General features: G+C 45.7%; 1 protein-coding gene across 2 annotated transcripts in view; it reads left to right on the top strand.

Moving 5' to 3' along the window:
• Positions 1–23,283, top strand: part of EVI5L (ecotropic viral integration site 5 like) — a 1,467,274-nt gene that overhangs the window by 584,187 nt on the left and 859,804 nt on the right. For both annotated transcript variants that reach the window (XM_069231736.1, XM_069231735.1), the window contains exon 3: positions 1,701–1,908. In XM_069231736.1, coding sequence (XP_069087837.1) covers positions 1,730–1,908 — 179 coding nt within the window. In that variant the 5' untranslated portion in view covers positions 1,701–1,729. The remainder of the gene's footprint in view (positions 1–1,700; positions 1,909–23,283) is intronic.

The raw sequence follows: 23,283 nt of genomic DNA, 5'->3' as shown, positions 1-23,283 counted from the left end.
CGTAAAACCCCCTTTCACTTCCTTCCATGCGGACAAAGTGGTGCTGAGGACCATGGCGGCTTTCCTTCCGAATGTTGTTACACCCTTCCATTTAGGGCAGTCCATTACGTTCTCATCCTATTATCCTCCTGCCCACCCATCGAAAGAGGAGGAGAGACTTCATTGGCTTGACACTAAAAGTGCTTAAAACTCTACGTTGACAGAACAAAACAGTTCCGAGTGGAAGATCAGCCCTTCATCGACTACGTGGGGAAGAGGAAGGGCAAGACGGTCCTTAGGAGAACACTATCCAGGTGGGTCATTCTTTGCATTAAAATTTGTTATTCTTTGGCAAAGAAGGTTCCTCCTGCTGGAATTAGAGCCTATTCCACCAGGGCTAAGTCGGACTCTTCGGCTTTGCCTAGAGGTGTTCCTGTGCCTGAGATTTGTAAGGTCGCAACTTGGTCTTCCCTCCATAGTTTTGCGAAGCATTATTGCTTGGATTTAGAGGTTAGGAGGGAGGGTCATTTTGCATGGTCCGTGCTGCAAGATTTCTTGATATGTCCATTCAGGCACCCGCCTCCGAGTGCGGTACTGCTTTGGGACTCTGTTCATTAGGTGAGGAATCCACAGGTAGTTGTATCCATCAGAAGAATAAGTTACTTACCACAGGTAGCTAGTGTATCCACCAGAAAAGGCGTTACCGAAGGTAAGTAACTTATTCTTTTCAAAATTCCTGTCATCAAGGATTTTCTAGAAGGATTGAAGAAGGTTTTCCCTCCATTAGGCATCCTTCACTTCACTGGCAGCTTATCATTCTATTTTCTCTTCTTATGCAGGATCCCTTTGAGCCTATACACAAAGCCTCAGTGCAGCACCTTTCTTGTAAGACAACTTTCCTTATAGCCATAGCATCAGCTCACAGGGTTAGCGAGATGCAAGCGCACTGTTCTCACGAACCATACACAGTCTTCCACCCTAGCAAAGTGGCTATTAGAACTCACCAAAAATTCCTCCCTAAGATTATTGCGGACTTCAGTGTTAATCATATCTTTATCTACATTCTTTCAGAATCCCTCTACTCCAGCTGAAAGAACTGTTCATTCCTTGAATGTGAAGAGAGTTTTGAAGTTCTACCTCGATAGGACACAATACATCTGTAGATCAAACCAACTGTTTATTAACTGTGGTCCGGTCCGTAGGGCTTGGCCACTTCTAAACAATCCATTCCCTGATGGATAGCTTCCTGCATTCTGTTGTGCTATCAAAAAGCTAAGAAGGCCCCATCAGCTAAGCCTTAAGCACTGTCCACTAGAGGTAAAGCGGCTTCAGCTGCTTTATTGAGAAACCTTTCCTTCTTCTCTAGCAATACTCCCTGCTTCTTCAGTTATGTTTTGCAGTGGCATTTCCCAAGGAGGCCCCTATGGTCATCTGCCCATGGCCTTTGGAAAGTTACACTCTTTAAACTCATTAGGCTTAGTATTAGGAACGTTTTGGTTTGTGGACCCACCCTTTTGAACTCCTTGCCTGTCACTCTTAGGCTTATTTCGGAGCTTTGCAGATTCCACTAACATCTGGAAAGCTGGCTGTGTTTTGCTTGCACTCAGTAGGAGCCCACAAATGAATTTAAGCACTTCTAAACAATAGTAATTACTTAAACATAATGAATTGCATCTGTTGCTATGGACAAGTGTGTGACAAATTTTCTTTTTCCAATGTAGGCTTAAAGGACACCATTTCCTCTCCTCCAATGGAAATCAGTGTTTTGCTGAGTCTTCCCAAAATGGCGAGCCCTGCAGCCAGCCCTGACGACTCTTCCCACGATGCCCTTTCTTCCAACCACTCGGCATCTGCTTGCTCCCCCTCAGATTCAGAGAATCTGAGCCCTGATGAGCTGGAGCTGTTAGCCAAACTGGAGGAGCAGAACAGGTAATACGAAATGAGTAACCGTCTCAGAACTCTGGAGCTTTGGTCACATAGATCACCTAGGTCAAAGTGTGTGAAAGTGTTTTTTTCTCTTTTAATATACAAGTTGAAAAGTTAGATAAAAGGACATCCTCTCCAGGCAAGAGAGATTAAAGACAGTAGAAATAATTTCTAGCATCTAATATTCAGTTTACATGACAACCCATTACCCAATGATTTATAATAAAAACAAAATATATGTATGAAAAGTCTGGTTTTCCTACAGGAGGAAAGAATGTTCATATCTACCACATGTTTTTCTAGATGGTGAAGAACGAACTTTCAGAGTCACTTACATTCAGGGTGTCAGTGTGGCACGTTTATCGTCTAGGTTTGACTTCCCTGATGGTTAATAAATGATCTGTGGTTGTCTTGAAACTGTCTTGTGTCTACCACATGTGTATCAGACAGTAGTGAATTTTGTGAGGAATTTTCTTAGATTGATTCTTTTTGAACTTCTGTATTCTCATAAGCATCCTTTTCACCTCAGATGCAGAAACTAAGCAGATATTTTTGGATTAAGATTATAGCTGAAGATTCAAAGTCATGATCATGTTTTAAGCCATGTACAGTGTGTGGAGCATGAAATATCTTTGCAGAAGACCTCCCATACAAAATGTATATTTTGCATTCCCAAACCTGGGCTTGTACCCATAACAATATTACACCTTTATCTAATCCAAAAGGTTCTCACAGGGTGCACAGCTGCTTTGGTACTGGGCGTTGAGTCACAAAATGAGTGACAATGGAGCATGTGCTAGGACTACAGAACCCAATGGCAGACACCTTATGCAGAAAACAGACAGACTATGAACTGAAGCTGAATGCAAGACAATTGAAATTTCAGAAGTGACACATCTCCTCTGGATCTAATTGATACACTAGAGGTCTCCAAACTTAAGCAACCAGATGGTGGTTTCCTGGTACCCAAGGGGATAGCTTTCCTTTCATGGATCAGGGATGTTAGCTTATGCTTTTCTACTAATACCTCTAGACTAGGAAGCATAGAGCATGTGGCACCAGAGAAAAAGTGCCCACCAGGGCCTGGTAAGAAAATTATATTGACAGATATATGTCAGCCAGACACCTGGAAATGGTGCATGCATTTACAAGACACCCTTTACAATTGATTGGAAATGGCATGTACTGGAGATGTAGAAACCAGGGATGTGATATCATACATGCTCTCTGGTCCTGCCTAAAACTCTCCAGCTAATTTAGGGATGTTTGGCACACACTAACTGCCACTAGTGACTGTGTCTTCCTGCCATTGGCTAAGCTATCATACATGATACCTTGGATATAGACTGTGCCTTATCACCCTGGATATGGTGGATGGCTAATTCTCTCTCCACTGTGAAGATTTCCATTCTCTGACACTGGAGAACTGCCACACGTTCCACACACACACTAAATGGTTTGGGAATCTCACCAGTCTGGCTTCCTATAAGCATGTTATTCACAGGTTGAACAACAAAATGCCACTGTTTAACCATGTCTGGGGTGCTGGCCTAGAGGGGAATACTAGCAGACTACTTTTCCAGTATCTTTTATAGGTTCACATGCTTGATTCTTCCTGACGTCAAGGTGGGAGTCCCACAGTATTTATACCAAGCAGTCAAAATAAAGCATTATATTGTACAGCTGTAACAAGTGACGTTGCTAGCCAATTCGCATCATTTTAAAAATAACCAAACTTTAGCCAATCAGAATAGAGCTCCTGAAGCACTCTTCTCGTCAGTGGCCGCCACACCTCAGATTTCAAGCCCGCGCTTCAGGTCTTCTTGAGCTCTGCTCAGTTTCACTGCTTTTGCTTATTGTACTCTCCTTATCCAGTTATATGCTCAGGATAATATTTACTGAGAATATTTTCTGATTGAAAATATGTCCAAATCTACTAAGAGCCTCTTCAGGCCATGTGGATCTTGCAGTGAGCTCAGACTATGTTCTGAGGACTCCCACAAGAAATGTCTTTATTGTCCCATAAGATTGTGAAATCTGTTTGACCTTTCCTGCTAAGGCTTTGAAAGACAGAGAAGCCAGACCCCTTCCCTGGAGGCAGCAGAACAATTCTAAAGGGCATCAGTCTTCAGGAGATGAAGGTGGAGTAATATCTTTTCACCACAAAAAGCCTCAAAAAGGGTGCATTCTAAGGAGAAAGGTTCTTCTCAGGAACCTTCTAAGAAGGTCCAAGAAGACCACAACAAAAGGCTTAGAGATAGACAAGTGTCCTGTTCGTGAAAAAAAGGAAAACATGAATGTAAAAAATACCTTCATCTACTTCAGAAAGATTAGACCCATCAACGCCTTAATTAAAAAGGCAGTTTCTGAGGGAAGGAAGGCATTGACGGACCCTTCATCTACAAGCACTACAGCAAATCCTTTGATGAAAGCAACACGTCCGCAGTGATATCATCAACGGTCACCATGACTACAGCTCAGTCGACGCAGCATCATCGATAAAGTCGAGATCTTTGGTGTCAATAAAATCCTCGTCAGTGGTGCAGAACAAGCAACATTCGCCAACAGCGCTGAAGTACCACACCATCAACAAGACTAAAGGAAGTAATGCTAATTACAGAAAAAGGCATACCAATTTCCATTATGTCCGAGCCCACATCCCCATCAAAGTGTCTCCTGTACCACCTGAGCTCCTGCTAGGTGTTGAAGAATCAGATGATGGTAGCTCATTCGGACTTGCTTGTAGTCTCTCACAACTCCATGTAAAATGCCAAGATCTTGATGAAGAGGAGAACACATCTCGAAAGAGATTTCTCTTTCAGAGAACATGGAAAGCCACGATCAATAGAGGCTTTGGAAGAGCGGTATGATTATGACAGCTATGATGAACAACATCACTATTATCAAACGCATATGATGCAGGTTCCTGACACCCTGATAACAGATCTACAACAATTGCTAGAGGACTATTACAGAATATTTCTCAGACACCACCTGTTTTTAAATACATCACCTCCCCTCAAACTCCTACGTTAGATACATTCCAATAACTTAACTTCAGCGAGACAGCTTCTACCCATCACAATTCATGATGACTAGTCTTATGAAGAGGAGCCAGGGTAAGGAGAAATAACTAAAGATCTACTGACTGATCGTGGTTCAGAGTGGGAGTATTCTGCGATGCAAGTGTCGGCTCTGCCAACTTCACCTACAGCTAGTTAACCCCTGGATGACATAGGTGGATTCCACATGCTTGTGGAAAGGGCTGAAAAGAGATTCACCCTATCTAGCCTTTATGATTTTAAGTAACCAGCACGAAAATCAGTTGTATCAATACCAATTGTTGATCACATATGGTCAGAGGATTTCAATCAAATGAAAAAAAAAAAACAGCAACTGTGACTATTGTCCCTCGTTTGGACAAAATAATAAAAGGTTGCTGACCATGCACCAGCTTATCCCATAGGTCACCCTAAAGCAAATTCGGGAGTGATGCAGGCTGCTCAGAGGTGATCTAGCAACCTATCTACCCATTACACAACTCGACAAGACAAAGAGGGAAGATGCCTTGACAAAATCAGCAAATGCCTTTCAGTTAAGGCAGCTACCACTGTTCATGCTGCTAATCTGTTAGCCATGTTAGGCAGATATGACAGGCAAATGTAGCCAGAGCCGGAAGCCTTTATTGAATATCCACCCAAGGATAAAAAAAGTGAAACCAAGGCAATAATCCAAGAAGGAGAAAAAACATCTGCAGAAATAATAGATACTACTATGGACTTGGCTACAACTGGTTTTCGACAGCTTAAGGAGTCAGGGTTGGCTGAAAGCAGTCTCCTTTAGACCAAAGGTATAGGCAAAAATTCTAGATATGTGCTAAAATGGTAGAGCACTCTTCAGCAAACATGTGGATGATGTCCTCCAATCCATCAATGCGGATTCTAAGACAGGAGGTCGTTAGGCGTGTTGAAGCAGAGGCTTTATCAGCCCTTCCGTTAAGCAAGAGAAGGAGGTTTTTTCTTGCCCAACAAGCTACCTGCTGTACTAATCCAAACTGTAATAACAGAATCAGCATGAGTATCGGCAAATCCTGCAGCAAACACATAGACCAATTCCTCCTGAAGCTTACTGCAGGCATGCTACTCGAAAAAGACCTACAGAATCAGATAGAGGGAAAAAATACAGGCAATGATGCATTTTTGGTATCCGTCATTTTTTCTTGTGCACAACACCTGGGAGGAAGGCTTTCCAAATACTTAGACAGCTGGTGATCTGTTACATCAGTGGATGTTGGACATAATTCAGTATGCCCACACTTTAGAAATTGTTCACATACCACCTCAAAATCCAAAGCTGAGGCGGTCACACCAACATCTTTGCCTATTAAAGTTGGAAACTCTTTTGCTCCTCCAAAAGGAAAATATAGAAGTAGTCCCTCTCAATCTGCAAAACGTCAGATTTTATTCCAGCTTCTTTTTTATCAGAAAAATCAGGCCAATGGGAACAAGTTTAAGACCTGTGACAGCTGAACAAATGTCTGAAAAAACAATCCTTTCAGATGATGATGCTTCAGCAGATTCTCCAGTTGATGAACGAGGGAGATCTCATGACACTGTTGGATATTCAAGATGCTTATTTTCACAATCCCATCCATCCAAAGCACAGAAGATATTTAAGGTTCGAGGTGGCTGGTTGGCATTACCAATTCAAAATTCTTCCTTTGGGCCTCAATTCCTGCCACAGATTTTTATGAAATGCATGGCCACTGTTGCTGCTTATCTATGAAGAAACAGACACCAGGCCTTTCTATACTTGGGCAACTAGTTTCTGAAAGGCCCTTCTTTTCATATAGTCAGCAAATCTACAAAGGTGTTCCTTTAGTTGTTTGAAAATCTAAGACTGACACTGAAAAGGGAAAAATCAAGTCTCATTTCCAGAAGGAAATCCCTGGAGCAGTCCTGAGTTCTGTCACAATCAGAGCATTCCATTTCCTACAGAGTAAACAATACAAAGACAATAAATCTAGCTCCTTCTCTAGTGTAAAGAAAGTCAGTTTGGTACAAACATTCAAACATTTTTTAGGGAATGATGTCCACCTGCATTTCCCTCATTTCCAGTTGCTGACTTCACATGCAGCCTTTCATTAAGAGTTCGAACAACAGTGGATACAGACTCACTTGTCTTCTGAAGTTATCTTTTAGATCACTCACCAGAATTAAACAACCCATTTTTCATTCTTGCCATGGTAGATGCAGCAATGAAACTTGTCTTCGGGCCTAATGTTCCTAACTGTTCCTCCACAATTTGTAATAAACACAGATGCATCTCTAGTGGAATGGTGGGCACAAATACTAGAGCTGGAAGTAAGCCGCCTATGCCCAAATAACCTTGAACTTGGAGCATGTTCCCGGAATGCACAATCAGTATGCAGACTCTTTTATCAGGACAGACAAGGACTGTCATGAATGGGAGTTAGAACAGAGTCAGCTCCATGTTATTTCAAATCAATGGCTGGGAAGATTCAGGCATGTGAATTTATGAAAGATATCAATACTGGAGAGCTACAGTGTAACAATAACTTGCTTTTTCAGTGCTCACAGTAGGATTCCCTATCACCCTTCAACTTTTCCCATCTACCATATCCCACCACACATCCTGATATCTCTTTCACCTCACCACAAGGGCATACCAGTTTTCCCACATCACCTTGTTTCTGTGCCCACTCCATCTCCATCTTACCTTTCTTTTTCTGGAATATCACCCAGTCTGATTTACTACACATTCTTGGCTATCTTACGTGGCCTTTGAGTCAAGTCCATGATCTTCTTAATGTATTTAAATGACTGTAATATTAATCTTTGTTACATCTGTATTTGCTTGAATATCTTGCCAATCTTCAGACTTTCTATTTGTCTTGATTAGCTCTCAGTAAAAAATAATGAAACCTGTTTAAAAAAAAATAAACACCATTCTAGCCAGATAATTAACAGCTTGAAAGAGTTTCCTGTTTTGCTCACAGGAACAGTTGGTAAGATCTGTGCTGCATAAGCACTTGAAAGGACTTGAGCAATGGTGAAAGGGACAGATATAAGATTGCCGCTGTTTTCATGTTGATTGCCTGGTTGCACAAGGAGGTAACTCCAAGCCTCCATTAGACTTCGAGTTTATGGTGCTCATTGAACATGCTCCCTCCCTCTGGTACAGGTGTTAGGGCTGTCAAGCTGAATTCCATCATGTGAAGGGGCAGAGGATGCCTCTGCTCCAGGGCCAGGTGCAGAATAGCTGGCTGTGGGCTGTGAAATGCCCTTGTCATGCAGGGTGTATAGTATTGCGCCTTGGATCAGTCTGTAGGTGACTATTTGGTTGATGACTGTTGGTCCCAGTGGAGATAATAAACCTGTAATGTTTGAGTTAGTTGCATAGATTGCGGCCACCTGGTCTTTAAGGAAAAATAATTTGGCGTTGTTTATTCGTTTAAATTACTTCATGGACGGGCCTGGGGATAGCCGAATCTGACTTGGCCAAAATTACTGGGTCTGCTATGCTGTCCATTTTTGTTACAGACACCAGAGACAATGGTGTGATGGTTGCTTCAATAGGATCTTCTATGGGCTCCGCTCCCCTGACCGGGGCTGTTTTCCTTTTTGGTCGCATCATGGGAGGGCCACTGGTTTTGCTGGATCGCATGCTGAGAATTGAGTCTGGCTGGGTCAAGGTTAATTTAGCACTGGGCTGCTGGCAACTGTTGGTAGCTGTTAGTGACGCTTGTTTGTTCAGTCTTGAGGCTTCCCTCTGAGCTCTCTTACAGCTGGAGGAGGGGGCAAGAGTACTCTCGTGGACGTGGGTGGGAGCTCTCCCCTGTCCGCATGCCACACCCGACCTAGCCCTGCCGCATCTGCGATCAAGGGGCTTAACAAGGTGAGGTGGGACTAATCACCTCTATTCCTTCTGAAATTCGTGGTTTAATTGTCCTCCAACTTGCCTTCTTGTTTCCACCAGCACTCAGACTCGCTCCGCTCAAGCTTACTTTGCTGCTTGTGCTGCACTCACTATACCCGTCCCCTATAGAGGTCCTAGGCTCAAAGCCCTTTGAACCTTCCTCAGTTCTGGGAGTAATCAGGCAAGGGGTGGGTTTGGGGTAGGTTTGGCTAGCTTAGCCTGGTCCTGAATTTAGTCTTGAGTGCGGTCCTGGCAACTCTTGACCTTGGCGACTCTTAGCCCGGTTTTGGTTGCTGGTTGTTGAGTAAGCCGCTTGCTGCGGGTGCTGGTCCTGGGCTTTCTCTGCTCCTCATGCATCCACACTACAAGGCGCTGCAGGCTGTCCGTGAAATTCTGGAATGTGGCTTAATGTGCCCGCCGCTCACCGCTCCATGCCATGCTACAAGTACAGAAGGGGGGGGCAGGTGTGGGCAGAATGGACACTCACAGTGGTAGGGGGAGCTGTGAGGAGCTATGATAAGCTACCACAACAGTAGGGTAGCAGTGACGGGCAGTGACAGGACCAATGGATCCAGTGACCAGCTGCTGGCAAGTGAGGTGCGGGCCCGAAATGCCGCCCGGAGTGACATGGCAGTCCTGTATGCTTGCTGCCCAGTGCTGCCTCAGAGTGTGTACACCACCTTAGATGTATAAGGCACCGCTGTCAGTTGTTCCAAGAGTAAATCCCTTGGGTGGGTTAAATCCAGCAAAGACCCTGAGCTTCAGATGGTACTTCAGAAAGCTAAGTCTGAGGAAGATGAGGCAGCCAGAGAATTTGAAAGGGAGAAACTAGTTCACGAGGAACAATATGACATCAATGGGAGAGACAGGAGGAATCTGGGGGGAGAAGCAGAGAGACAGGGAAGAGAAACAAAGCGAGTGGAGAAACAGAAAAAAAGACAAAAGAGGGCTGGAAAGGGATAAGATAGCCATTGAGAGAGAGAGAAACTTAGGATGGCAACAATGACAACTCAATAAATGAAATGTAACTCTACATCCTATTCAGGCCAGATTGTGGACAAGGTTCCAAAAGATCTTGTGCATGTGTATGTGGATGGTCAGGACATTTTGATTGGTCTTTTAGCTTTGTAGTCACTTCTAAGGTGTTGGCCTTAAAGAAGGTGTCTAAGGTAGCTGCCTCACTGGGGTGCATTCCATTTGAAGAGACAGCCATCATTAGTAGAATGCCTTTGCCAGACTAAATGGCCTATGAGCAAATGAAGGAAGCTTTAATTGGGTAGTTTGGACAGTAACCAGCTCAATACCTTCAGAGATTATGCGACTACAAGAGAGCAGATTGTGTTCTATTTGACACTTGGATCAATGGAGTATTGCATGATTGGAATCAGTGGGCTTAGAGGGATGGAGGCTAAGAGCTTTCAGTCCCTTTACCAGTTGATGGTGAGAGAGGTTCAAGGATGGATGCTCTTGCCCTACTTAGCCAACACCTGTCCGATTTGACAGAGAGGAATCCCGAGAATCTGTCAGTGTTGGTTGACAAGTGGTTAGCTAATATGGTTCACGAAGGGATAGAACAGCATAGTTATAAGCCAAAAGGGGATAAGAATTCTCCATAGACTGGTTCTAAACCAGGAGGGTAAGAGCCAGGGTAATTCTAATTGGACTCTTCTAGGGTCCAGGAAACATGGGAATGGTAATGGTGTGTCCGGGAAGGAACATTATGAGAAGGGATGACAGGGAAGCCCTTCAAATCCAATTTAACAGAGAATGTCAGGCGAAATATCCTGACCCAGGAACACCTGTGATAGCCAGTATGTTGCACGTGGGTGAAGGGATCCAAGGAGGCCCGGTTGTGTTCAACCTAGTAGCTATGGACATTTAAGGGGTGACCCAAGTGCTCTGAAGGACTTTCAGTGGTAACGCAGTCATGATTGATGTTGGGATAAGGGAAGAGCTAGGTGCTGGATGTCTGTTGGACAGTGATTTGCTTGCCACGGGCTCAGTGCCAGGTCAGAAAGATTTCGCTTGAACAACATCAGCTATGTTGACCAGAGCCCATGCTGCACATCTGTCTCAGAGCGGGACTGGGATCGTTCTGGATTTGCAGGGGCCGGGACAAGGTTGTTTGCAGGAAAGGGCAGACTCCTGGAAAGCAATGGCCGGGAAGGACATCACTTCTACTCCAGAAGGACAGGAGGTTGAGACCAGTTGCTGAAGTCCAGGTCGCTTCAAGAGCAGCAGGGTTCTGCTGGGGGGCCTCCCGGCAATCTTCATGCAAGGTACAGGGCAGTGCTCTACGCTTGTGGAACTTCAGAAGGAAGCCCAGGAACAGGTCAGCAGTAGAGTGGTCGGGAAATGGGAGGATGGCATACTTTATCGTGAGCTGGTAAATCCTAAGCCAGGAACTAGCAAGAGGCTAGTGATCCTATTAGTGCACAGCAACATCTTGTTTACACTGGCCTATGACGTGACCGTAGCAGGGCACTGGGGGATTAGAAATCCTACACGGCCAGATGAATGGTAAGACAGGTGGGAGGACTAAGGTACCGTTAGTGCCTCTGCTAGATGTAGGTGTTCCATTTGAGCGGATTGGAATATACATAATTGGTCCATTCAACCCCTCCCCACAGTCAGGCAACAATGTATATCTTGGTTGTGGTGCATCATTCCATCAGGTACCCTGAAGCTGTATCTCTTAGGAGCACAGCTGCACGGGGAGTAGCAAGAGCTCTCCTGGCGATCCTTTCTAGTGGTGGATTTACAAGGTCATAATTCATTTACAAGTTCATCTTCTCTTACATGAGAGAGATGTGGGAGCTAGCTGGTGTGACATACCATTTCTCCACAGCATATCACCCACAAACCAATGGTTTGGTGGAACTGTTTAATTAGACAGTGAAGGGTTGTAGTGCTTTTGCTCTTATCTAGTTTTTAGCACTTACATAACATACCAGGAATGCACTTCTGAGTTCAAAGAAGAATTTTATTGTTGTTAATTCTTTTCTAGCCGCAATATCGTGAATGACGAATCAGTAGATTTCAAGCACACGTTAATGCACAGTTTGCAATATACACAGCAGGTTATATTTATAAGATATTGAATGCAAAGCAAAACAAATACTTCACCGTGTGGGAAACTATTTACAGCTTCATCTTTCTAGGGTCTGCAAGCTGATGACTCCCTTTCAGCTGCGAGAAAGAGATTTATCTACCCACACGGGATGCTGGCAACTGGCGCCAAGCTCCAGCACGAAGTCAGGCAGATCCGAATCTGAATCTCTGCAGCCTGTGACATTCGTTACAAAGGTGTGCCCCCTCCTCTCAGACTCGGGAAAACTACGCAAGCCTTTGGAGACTGGCCAGGTCTCCGAGACTGCTCCTCTTCCCAAGCTCAAGCAGAGAGAAAAACAACCAGTGTACCCTCTCTTATCAGGTCTAGTCTACTGTGAGAACAAAACATCTTGGTTCATCTTGTGCAAAAACACAGCTTGGAAAAATACAGCTTGGATTCTCAACTGCAATGTCTAACTTCACGTTAAAGGCAATAGGCAGCTAACCTAAATATCAAATGCAATGTCTAATGTCATGTCAAAGCCAATAGGCAGCTGAGCTGAATACAAAGTGTAATGTCTAATATCATGTCAAAGCCAATAGGCAGTTAAGCTGAATACAAAATGCAATGTATAATATCATGTCAAAGCCAATAGGCAGCTAAGCTGAATACAAAATGCAATGTATAATATCATGTCAAAGCCAATAGGCAGAATATCTAATAGCATGTCAAAGTCAATAGGCAGCTAAACTGAATACATCATGTCAAAGCCAATAGGCAGAAAACAGAATATAATGGCTAATGCAATGTCAAAGCCCATAGGTGGCTAAACTGAACAAAACATACCATGTGCTACTGGTGAACATTGAGCAACTAATATGCGCAGTGGTGAAACACAAAGTCATTGGTCAAACTCCATTAATGGCATAACATTCCGCCCTTTGACCAATGAATTTTGGTTTCACATATCTCTTGTTTAAAAAAAAAAAACATCAGCACAAAAAAAACATTATCAGCAAGTCAGATTTGAATGATCAAAGCAATCCCTGTAAAGCAATGGAAGTGGATTAACATATAGATGCCATAACCTTTCACATCAGATACGTCTACACAGAAAAGACTGAGTGTCTCTAATTCAACAGTGTTAGCAATTTGATGTGGCATGAGTTCTACTCATGTAAAGGTGCACGGTCCACCTGAAAGGTTTTCTGGAAGGTAAGCAAAAGTCAGAGTTCCATACGAGAAGGGAAAGAAAAAAAAACACAGCTTAGTTCCAGTGGAAGAATGCAATCAAACAAGTTGAACTTGAACGGAAGGCGCCATTTGCGCAAAATGGATCCATGGTGCTGGCACTTTACTCAGCCAGGTTCAGGTTGGGGGTTCGGTCCCTTCCCCGACCCCACACGCACACACCGGAAGGGGGACCACACAGCACACTCAGGGACAGTGGCGAAACGTGGTAGGATCTGCAAAAGAAACAAGTATGACTTTTCTTGCAAATAACATTTTTCATTTAAACTGCACCCTTCCTCTTTCTTTCCCTGTTTTATAATCAGCAGGACGTTTTTGGGGCCCTTTGTTATATTCTCTGCAGGTTCTGGAGGATCACTTGGGGCTTCAACCCACACCTCCGCACTGAGGTTTTTATCTGCTGCACCACAGCTTCCCTTTTCTTGCACTGTCAGAAGGGCTGGGGCAGACTCCTTCGTTACCAAACCTCCATTCACTGCACTTTTGCCAATTTGGGCCATTCTGTCTCCAATTTGTATGAATGAATCAGATTCTTTTCTAGTTATCAGCATAATTTCGATTTCTCCTTGGTAATTTGCAGCAATCACTTGCCCTAAAACCTGATCAATTTGCCATTTCTGTCCTGGTAACTTTCCTCTCCCCAACTGCTCTGTGACTGCTTGTATGAAAGATTGCTTCTGATGGATACAACTACCTGTGGATTCCTCACCTCATGAATACTCCCATGGCGCCAGCATTCGACGGAAATCTTCTTACTAGTCTCTGCACGTCGACGAGGACGTCACTGTCTCGCACGCGACGCCGTCTGACGTCATACAGGCAATAAGAGGTCCTCGACGACGTGCGGACGTCAGTTCCCTTTTTTCCGTGCATTCGAAACGGTTATCTTCGAGGGAGCAACTGTTATACTCTTTCTCTGTGGAAATAATGTCGCAGAGAAAGTCTGGATTTAAGCCTTGTCGTGAGTGTGGAGGCAAGATGTCGGTGACGGATCCTCATTCCGATTGCCTTTGGTGTTTGAGCTCCGACCACGACGTCTCGACTTGTGATTCGTGTCAGCACATGAATCCGAAGGCCATTAAAGAACGCGAGGCGAAGCTGTTTATGGCCAAGTCAAAGGAGAAGCATCACAAGAAAAAGTCTTCTCCAAGACATCGGCGTCATCGAGACTCCCGGCGCCGTAGAGAATCTCGGCGTCATTCAAGGGAGGCTCGTTCCAGGTCTCCGGATCGGCGCCGGAGGACATGGGAGGTCAGCCCCACGGTGACGCCGCATCCTTCGACGCCGTTGCTCTCTCCGACGTCTCCAACTTCGCCTGGACAGGCGTCGGTGATTGAGGTATTGGAGCCTCAGGTGTTTTCTCCGGCGCAGACGCCGAGGCCGGCGTCGGGGTCGCCTCCGAGTCAGGCACCCCAGTATCCGGCTTTTCCCACCCCTGGAGCCGATAGTTCCGCATTCTTGAATGCGATGTATGCCATCTTCCAACAGATGGCTCCAGGGGGTGCTCCGGCTGGGCCTTTGGCCTTTTCTTTGGGTGATCCTGCGCCTCTTCGGCCGGCACCCTTTATGCCCTTTCTCCCGTTTGGGAACGTGGGCTCGGCGCCAGTGTCGGCGCCGGTGGCCGCTCCGATGGCTTCGGAGGGATTGGCCCCAGGGATTTCCATCCCGTCGACGTCGAGATTTCGGCCTGTGACTCCGGTGGGTCCATCCGTTTCATCTGCTCTTCAGTCGGCGCCGAAGTTACCTGTGGCGCCGGATGCGGCGTCGGTGGCTTCGGAAGATCGGCGCCGATCTCCGACTTCGGCGGAGGTGTTGTCGACTCCGCGGATTGAGCAACGACTGCATTCAAGGAGGCGTGCTCTCCGGGTACTAGAGGAGCAGGAGTACCAACGAGCCCTAGAGGAAGGAGAGCTAGAGGACTCGGGTGATGGGCTGCGTGGACTGGAGTCGGCCAGTGGGCTGGACACTTCCCCTGAGTGGGACCTTTCGTCCCCGGGGGAATATACCGAGGAAGCTGCTTCCTTTCATACAGTGGTACGGAAGGCAGCTAGTTTTTTGGACCTGCCTTTGCCGGTGGTGGAGGCGAAACAAAACCTTTTGACAGAGGTGTTGCATCCGGCCTCAGCCGCGGCGGAGCCTCTATTACCCTTTAATGACGCTCTGCTGGATCCGGTCTTAGAGGTGTGGAAGAAGCCGGCATCTTCCCCAGCAGTTCACAGAGCCGTGGCCAGGAGGTATCGGACGGCTCCAACTGATCCTGGTTTCCTATCTAGGCACCCTACGCCGGAGAGCTTGGTTGTGCAGGCCTCCTGTTCGTCCAAGTCAGCGCCTGGTTCTTTCCCGACGGTGCCTGGGGACAGAGACTCAAAAAAGCTAGAGGCGCAGTCGAAGAAGATTTTTTCGTCCTGCAGTCTGGCGTTAAAAGCCACTAATGCGACCTGTATCCTGGGGAGGTATATTCATGCTCTGATGGATGACATCTCCTCTTCGTTTACAGAGCTTCCCCAGGGTCTTTTGGATCTTGTCTCTGATGCCCAGGCTGCTGCGACCCAAATTATCCAGACGGGACTGGATACCACCGACTCGGTAGCCAGAGCAATGGGCACAACTGTGGTGGAAAGGAGACAGGCCTGGCTCCGTAACTCGGGCTTTTCGGCAGATGTACAGTCCACATTGTTGGATCTCCCGTTTGACAGGAGGTTTCGTGGATTTGGGCGTGGCTCTTCCTCCTCTTCCTTTCGGGGAAGATATCAGCAACCTGCCTCTTCCCATCCCTATAGATCTTTTAGGGGGAGGGGTAGGGTCCGCACCAGGGGAGCCTCTCAGCAGCACTCTGCCTCTTCCTCATCCTCTGGCGGGGTGCAGCAGGGGAAGCAGCCTTAGGCTTCCACCATTTCCCACTCACTCCTCTCCTGTAGGGGGAAGATTACAGCATTTTCTCACCAAATGGGAGACTGTTACGTCGGACACTTGGGTTCTCAGTGTTGTGGGAAAAGGCTACACCCTTCCCTTTCGGGAGTTTCCGCCCCTCATCCCGCCCCGCCCTTCGTATTGTTCACAAGAACACCTCCTGTTGCTAGAACAGGAGGTAGAAGTCCTCCTTTTAAAGGGCGCGGTGGAGTTGGTCCCGGAGCAGGAAAGGGGTCAAGGAGTTTACTCAAGGTATTTCCTGATTCCCAAGAAGGATGGTCGTTTGAGACCAATTCTGGACCTGAGGATCTTGAATTGGTTCCTCAAGCAGGAAAAGTTCAAGATGCTGACCCTAGCACAGGTGCTTTTGGCGTTGAACATGGAAGACTGGATGGTGTCTGTCGACTTGCAGGATGCTTACTTTCATATCCCGATACTCAAGTCACACAGGAAGTATCTCCGGTTTGTGGTGGGATCGCAACACTACCAGTTTGCGGTCCTTCCGTTTGGTCTTACTTCAGCACCTCGAGTCTTCACGAAGGTGATGTCGGTGGTTGCGGCAGAGCTCAGAAGGAAGGGGATAGCAGTATTCCCTTACTTGGACGATTGGTTGATCAAAGCCAAGTCCCCGGAGCTTGTGTTGCGTCATCTGCAGTCAACAACCCAGTTGTTGTTCGACCTGGGCTTTTCGGTGAACGAGCCCAAATCTCACCTGGAGCCCTCTCAGCGCCTCCTGTTCATAGGGGCAGTACTGGATACGACATTGGGTCGGGCCATTCCTCCGCCTCAGCGGATTCAAGATATTCAGGATTTGGTTCCAATGTTTCGAAATGGAGCGGTAGTTCCAGTCCTCAAGGTCCTTCGTCTGCTCGGTCTTTTTGCCTCCTGCATTCTGTTGGTCACGCATGCTCGCTGGCACATGAGGGCTCTTCAGTGGTGCCTCCGAAGGCAGTGGTCTCAACACAGAGGGGATCTAGAGGGTACTGTCAAGATCTCCAGAGATGCTGCTGTGGATTTGAAGTGGTGGATTGCAAGCAACAATCTTTCACAAGGAAAACCGTTCCAGCAGTCGCCACCAGTGGCCACAGTCATAACGGATGCTTCCACTCTAGGGTGGGGAGCTCATCTGGGGGATCTGGAGATCAAAGGTCTTTGGTCTCCAGAGGAACAGATTTTTCACATCAATCTGTTAGAGTTACGGGCTGTGCGTCTGGCTCTCAAGGCCTTCCTCCCTTCCCTTCGTGGTCAGTCGGTACAGGTCCTAACGGACAATACTACCACGATGTGGTACATAAACAAGCAGGGAGGAGTGGGGTCGTACCTTCTCTGCAGAGAAGCTCTTCGACTATGGTCCTGGGCAAAGGACCATCGGATTTGCTTGATAGCAAACCATCTGGCCGGAGTCTTGAACGTGCGTGCGGACAGTCTCAGTCGCCACTTCTCGGCAGACCACGAGTGGCGTCTCCATCCAGATCAAGTCCGTTTAATCTTCCAGAAGTGGGGGTTTCCTCGGGTAGATCTGTTCGCCACTCGAGAGAACGCGCATTGTCCGTTGTTCTGCAGCCTTCAGTATCCGATGCAGGAAGCGTTGGGGGACGCGTTTCAAATGACCTGGTGCGGCCAGTTGCTTTACGCGTTTCCTCCCATACCCTTGATTCCTCGAGTATTGAGGAAGATTTGCCAAGACCGGGCTCTAGTAATCTTAATAGCTCCGGATTGGCCAAGGAGGGTGTGGTACTCCGACCTTCTCCAACTCTCAACGTGCCCGCCGCTCCGTCTCCCTTTCAGGGCAGACCTCCTCTCGCAGTCGCAGGGGCAGGTTCTACACCCCAACCTCCAGAGTCTGCACCTACATGCCTGGAGATTGAACGGGGCAACCTGAGTTCCTTCTCTCTCCCGCCTGAGGTAGTGGATGTTATATTAGCGGCCAGGCGACACTCCACTAAATCTATCTACGCTAATAGGTGGTCTAAATTTGTTGCGTGGTGTGGAGAGAGGCAGATTGATCCTTTACAAGCTCATCTATCGGACGTTTTGTCTTTTGCTCTATCTCTGGCGCAGAAAGGTTGTGCAGTGGCTACCATTAAAGGTTATTTATCGGCCTTGTCAGCCTTCATATGTCTTCCAGACCAACCATCTTTATTTAAATCCCCTATTGTTATCAGATTCTTGAAAGGTCTTCTAAATCAATATCCTCCAAAGCCATTCGTTATGCCGCAATGGGATTTGTCCTTAGTCCTGACTTTCCTTATGGGGTCCCCTTTTGAACCTATGCATTCTTGCCCCTTGAGGTATTTGGTTTTAAAAACAGTCTTGCTGATAGCTATAACATCAGCAAGGAGAGTGAGTGAGTTGCAGGCCTTATCAGTAAAACCCCCTTATACAACTTTTTATGGGGATAAGGTGGTGTTGAGGACCAAGGCTGCTTTCCTCCCGAAGGTTGTTTCACCCTTACATTTGGCTCAGGCAATTACTTTGTCCACGTTCTATCCTCCGCCTCATCCTTCCAAAGAGGAAGAAAGACTGCACCGTTTGGACCCAAAGAGAGCGTTGAGCTTCTTTATCGATAGAACAAAGGATTTCAGGCTGGAGGATCAGCTGTTTATTGGATACGTGGGCAAGAGGAGAGGAAAGGCAGTCCACAAGAGAACACTATCCAGGTGGGTTGTTCTTTGCATTAAAATATGTTACTCTTTGGCAAAGAAGGATCCTCCTGAGGGCATTAGAGCTCATTCCACCAGAGCTAAGTCGGCCACTTCGGCCTTAGCCAGAGGTGTTCCTGTGGTCGACATCTGCAAGGCCGCAACTTGGTCGTCCCTTCACACTTTTGCAAAACATTACTGTTTAGATTCTGAGGTTAGAAGGGACGGCCATTTTGCACGGTCAGTGCTGCAGGATTTCTTGGTTTGACCATTTAGGCACCCACCGCCGGGCGTGGTACTGCTTTGGGACTCTATTCATGAGGTGAGGAATCCACAGGTAGTTGTATCCATCAGAAGAACGAGTTACTTACCTTCGGTAACGACTTTTCTGGTGGATACATTAGCTACCTGTGGATTCCTCACGGTCCCACCCGCCTCCCCGTTGCCTTTATGGTCTTGCCAAGTAATCCTTGAGTGCGCTCCTCTTGATCTTTGAGGGTGCAATAGATGTATATATATAATATATTTATATATATATAGGTATATGTGTATATATCTTTATGTATATACTTGGTGTGTGTATATATTTTAAAAGAGAGAGTTTTATATATATATATATATATATATATATGTACATAAAAAGATTTACAGTTATTCATACAATGTGGTGTATTTTTACAATATAATGGATGTTGCTTTGTTCTTTCATTGCATTGCCTGGTTGTTCTCATGCACGTAAAAAATGATTGGTACTGACGTCCGCACGTCGTCGAGGACCTCTTATTGCCTGTATGACGTCAGCTGTATGACGTCAGACGGCGTCGCGTGCGAGACAGTGACGTCCTCGTCGACGTGCAGAGACTAGTAAGAAGATTTCCGTCGAATGCTGGCGCCATGGGAGTATTCATGAGGTGAGGAATCCACAGGTAGCTAATGTATCCACCAGAAAAGTCGTTACCGAAGGTAAGTAACTCGTTCTTTTGTGCGTGCTGCACAGTTTTTATCAAATCTAGGGGAATGTGCATCTCTCTCATCTCTGCCCACCTGTAAGTGGCTTTTTCTCTCAGCTGTTCACATTTCTGGGGCACCCACTTAGCCATCCCCACTAAGGCAGAATTCTGGGTGTACACTTCTCTCTCTGAATTTTTCTCATTAACATCTGCAAGGTAATTGAACCAGTTAGGTGCGAGCCATGTGGAAAAACAAACAGCTAAAACATTAGCAATGAACCAAAAATCAGCGTAAAAATGACACATCTCACGTAGCTCTTGCTTTAAAATCTGACACACATTGTACAACGCTGTTCCTTCTCCTGTGCCATAAAATATTATTTCAGTCAATGAATCATTAGTCAAACAAACATGCTTTTTATCCTCAGTGGACACGAGTTCAAATGGTGCACACAATTTCACTAGTGACTCTTTTACCTGTTGTACTCTAGCCCTGTCTTGCAAGTACCAGATCCAGTGTATGATTCTAGCTAGGGGCACTATTTTTCCCTGTTCCTGAATTACATGTACATAAGTATTTGCACTCAATTTCACTGCGCAGAAACCTGAAGTCTGAATTATTTCATTTGCCAAATCACAAGCGCGCAGCTGCATATAATTTTTCACAGTGACCATATACCAAAGTGTTAGGATTTCACTCAAATGAGGGCTATTCTGTTTCCAAAAATCAAACAAGCTAATGAAACTCGGTGTCTCTTGCTCTAAAATCTTTCTTTTTACTTCATTCTGCAACGGTAACTCGTAAATCACATTCTGAGCTCTCTCGTTCGTGTTATCAGTTAAGGAATGCATTTTGGCTGCCAAAAACCCTGGCTCACACGGCTCAAAGCAGCTCGGAGCTATCTTAACCCCCTCATTACTGGAATGGGACAAGAAAGATTCTTCTAAAACAGCATTTTTATCACGTAAATTCCTATTTTCATGTTCCAACTGCCTACATGTCTCCTGGATTTCTCTGTAAGCAGATAAAGGTATCCAAAACTTTCTGTCATCATTGCTTCCAAAAGACACATTTTCTAAATATGCACAACAACAATTATTTCTCAAAGCACTATCAGGCAGTTTAGCTACACATGCATTTTCAAACATGGTCTGCCGTGCTTCTGTGATTCTCCAAACAGAAAACAATTTCTGTAATTCTCCAAACAACAAAAACAATTACACTTTTAAAGTGTGCACGTAGAAATCTACTAATTCGTCAACGCCCCACTTCTGGTACCAAATGTAGTGCTTTTGCTCTTATCTAGTTTTTAGCACTTACATAACATACCAGGAATGCACTTCTGAGTTCAAAGAAGACTTTTATTGTTGTTAATTCTTTTCTAGCCGCAATATCGTGAATGACGAATCAGTAGATTTCAAGCACAAATTTAATGCACAGTTTGCAATATACACAGCAGGTTATATTTATAAGATATTGAATGCAAAGCAAAACAAATACTTTACCGTGTGGGAAACTATTTACAGCTTTATCTATCTAGGGTCTGCAAGCTGATGACTCCCTGTCAGCTGCGAGAAAGAGATTTATCTACCCACACGGGATGCTGGCAACTGGCGCCAAGCTCCAGCACGAAGTCAGGCAGATCCGAATCTGAATCTCTGCAGCCTGTGACATTCGTTACAAAGGTGTGCCCCCTCCTCTCAGACTCGGGAAAACTACGCAAGCCTTTGGAAACTGGCCAGGTCTCCGAGACTGCTCCTCTTCCCAAGCTCAAGCAGAGAGAAAAACAACCAGTGTACCCTCTCTTATCAGGTCTAGTCTACTGTGAGAACAAAACATTTTGGTTCATCTTGTGCAAAAACACAGCTTGGAAAAATACAGCTTGGATTCTCAACTGCAATGTCTAACTTCACGTTAAAGGCAATAGGCAGCTAACCTAAATATCAAATGCAATGTCTAATGTCATGTCAAAGCCAATAGGCAGCTGAGCTGAATACAAAGTGTAATGTCTAATATCATGTCAAAGCCAATAGGGAGTTAAGCTGAATACAAAATGCAATGTATAATATCATGTCAAAGCCAATAGGCAGCTAAGCTGAATACAAAATGCAATGTATAATATCATGTCAAAGCCAATAGGCAGAATATCTAATAGCATGTCAAAGTCAATAGGCAGCTAAACTGAATACATCATGTCAAAGCCAATAGGCAGAATACAGAATATAATGGCTAATGCAATGTCAAAGCCCATAGGCGGCTAAACTGAACAAAACATACCATGTGCTACTGGTGAACATTGAGCAACTAATATGCGCAGTGGTGAAACACAAAGTCATTGGTCAAACTCCATTAATGGCATAACAAGGGTATGATGGGAACTCTGTCCAAGAACCTCAGAGGAAGGGGGATCTTTTCCTGCCATGTCCCTTATTTGCCTACCAAGAGATTCTGCAGTCTTTTGGGCTTCTGTAGGAACAATCTCCTTAGTCAGAGAAGGGTGGGAAGGAACCTCAGAGTCTCCACAGAAGGATGTGGTGGACTCTGTGATTGGCCTGAGGACGTTGATGGCACAGTACATGAGTCAGGCAAAGGAAAACCTTCTGGCCAGCGCTGATGATGGAATAGTACTACCAGAGAGCTATGCTAACTGTGTATCAGGAAGGATAGGAGGTGTGTTGGTGCTAAAGCCTATTTGTTCCACTGCGTTGGAGGACAAGTGGCGTGGGTCATATAAGGTAGTTTTGAAAGTTTCTGAAGGTTGTCTACTTGGCTGACACAGATGCTTCAATGGAACACAAGAGGGTGTTCTATGTGAAGCGGCTTAAGCATTACCTGCACATAGATTATACAATGATTGTAATGGTAAAGGCAGAGGAAGGATGGAAGACAATGAGCCTCTTCCTGACTTGCTGCATAGTGACATGAAGAATGTCAGTAAGAAGATGTTCAGTTAGCCCCTGACTTAACGCCTCAGCAGCAGAGAGATCGTAGGGAGGTGTTGGGACGGTTTGCCAACCTCTTCTCGCTGACTCCAAGGTTGACACCTGTTTGTGTGCATGACATAGACATGGGTGACAGTCTGCCAATAAAGGACAGGATGTACAGAATATCTGACTGGTTTCAGGGTGGCATTAAGGTGGAAGTTGGCAAAATGTTGGAACTGGGGGACATTGAGAGATCTCATAGTCCTTGGGGTAGTCCTGTGGGTCTAATACCAAAGTAAGAACCTACTGACTTGCAGTTCTGTGTGGACTGCCAAGCCCTCAATGAGGTAACCAAAACTGATTCCCGTCCAATTCCAAGAGTGGATGAACTTGTGGATAAGTTTGGTGCTGCGAGGAACTTGAACACCTTGAATCTGACCAGTGGATGCGGGCAGATTGCTTTGGCCCAAATGTCAAGGAAAAGACTGCATTTTCTCAGCCAGAGGGGCTATAACAGTTTAGGTCGATGCCATTTGGGTTGAAGAATGCCCCTGCCACTTTCCAGCACCTGGTGGGCTGTGTTCTTGCGGGGCTGGAAAAAATCTATGTGGCTTATCTAGATTACATTGCAGTGTTCAGCTATACGTGGCAGGACCACCTGAAACACCTCAGACAGGTGTTGGCTAGGATAGCAAAAATTGGCCATTAA

The sequence above is a fragment of the Pleurodeles waltl genome, chromosome 4_2 (genome assembly GCF_031143425.1).
Source record: "Pleurodeles waltl isolate 20211129_DDA chromosome 4_2, aPleWal1.hap1.20221129, whole genome shotgun sequence".
In the NCBI taxonomy this organism is placed as follows: domain Eukaryota; kingdom Metazoa; phylum Chordata; class Amphibia; order Caudata; family Salamandridae; genus Pleurodeles; species Pleurodeles waltl.
Note: the sequence above shows the minus strand (reverse complement) of the source record. Positions and strands in the feature narration are given on the sequence as shown.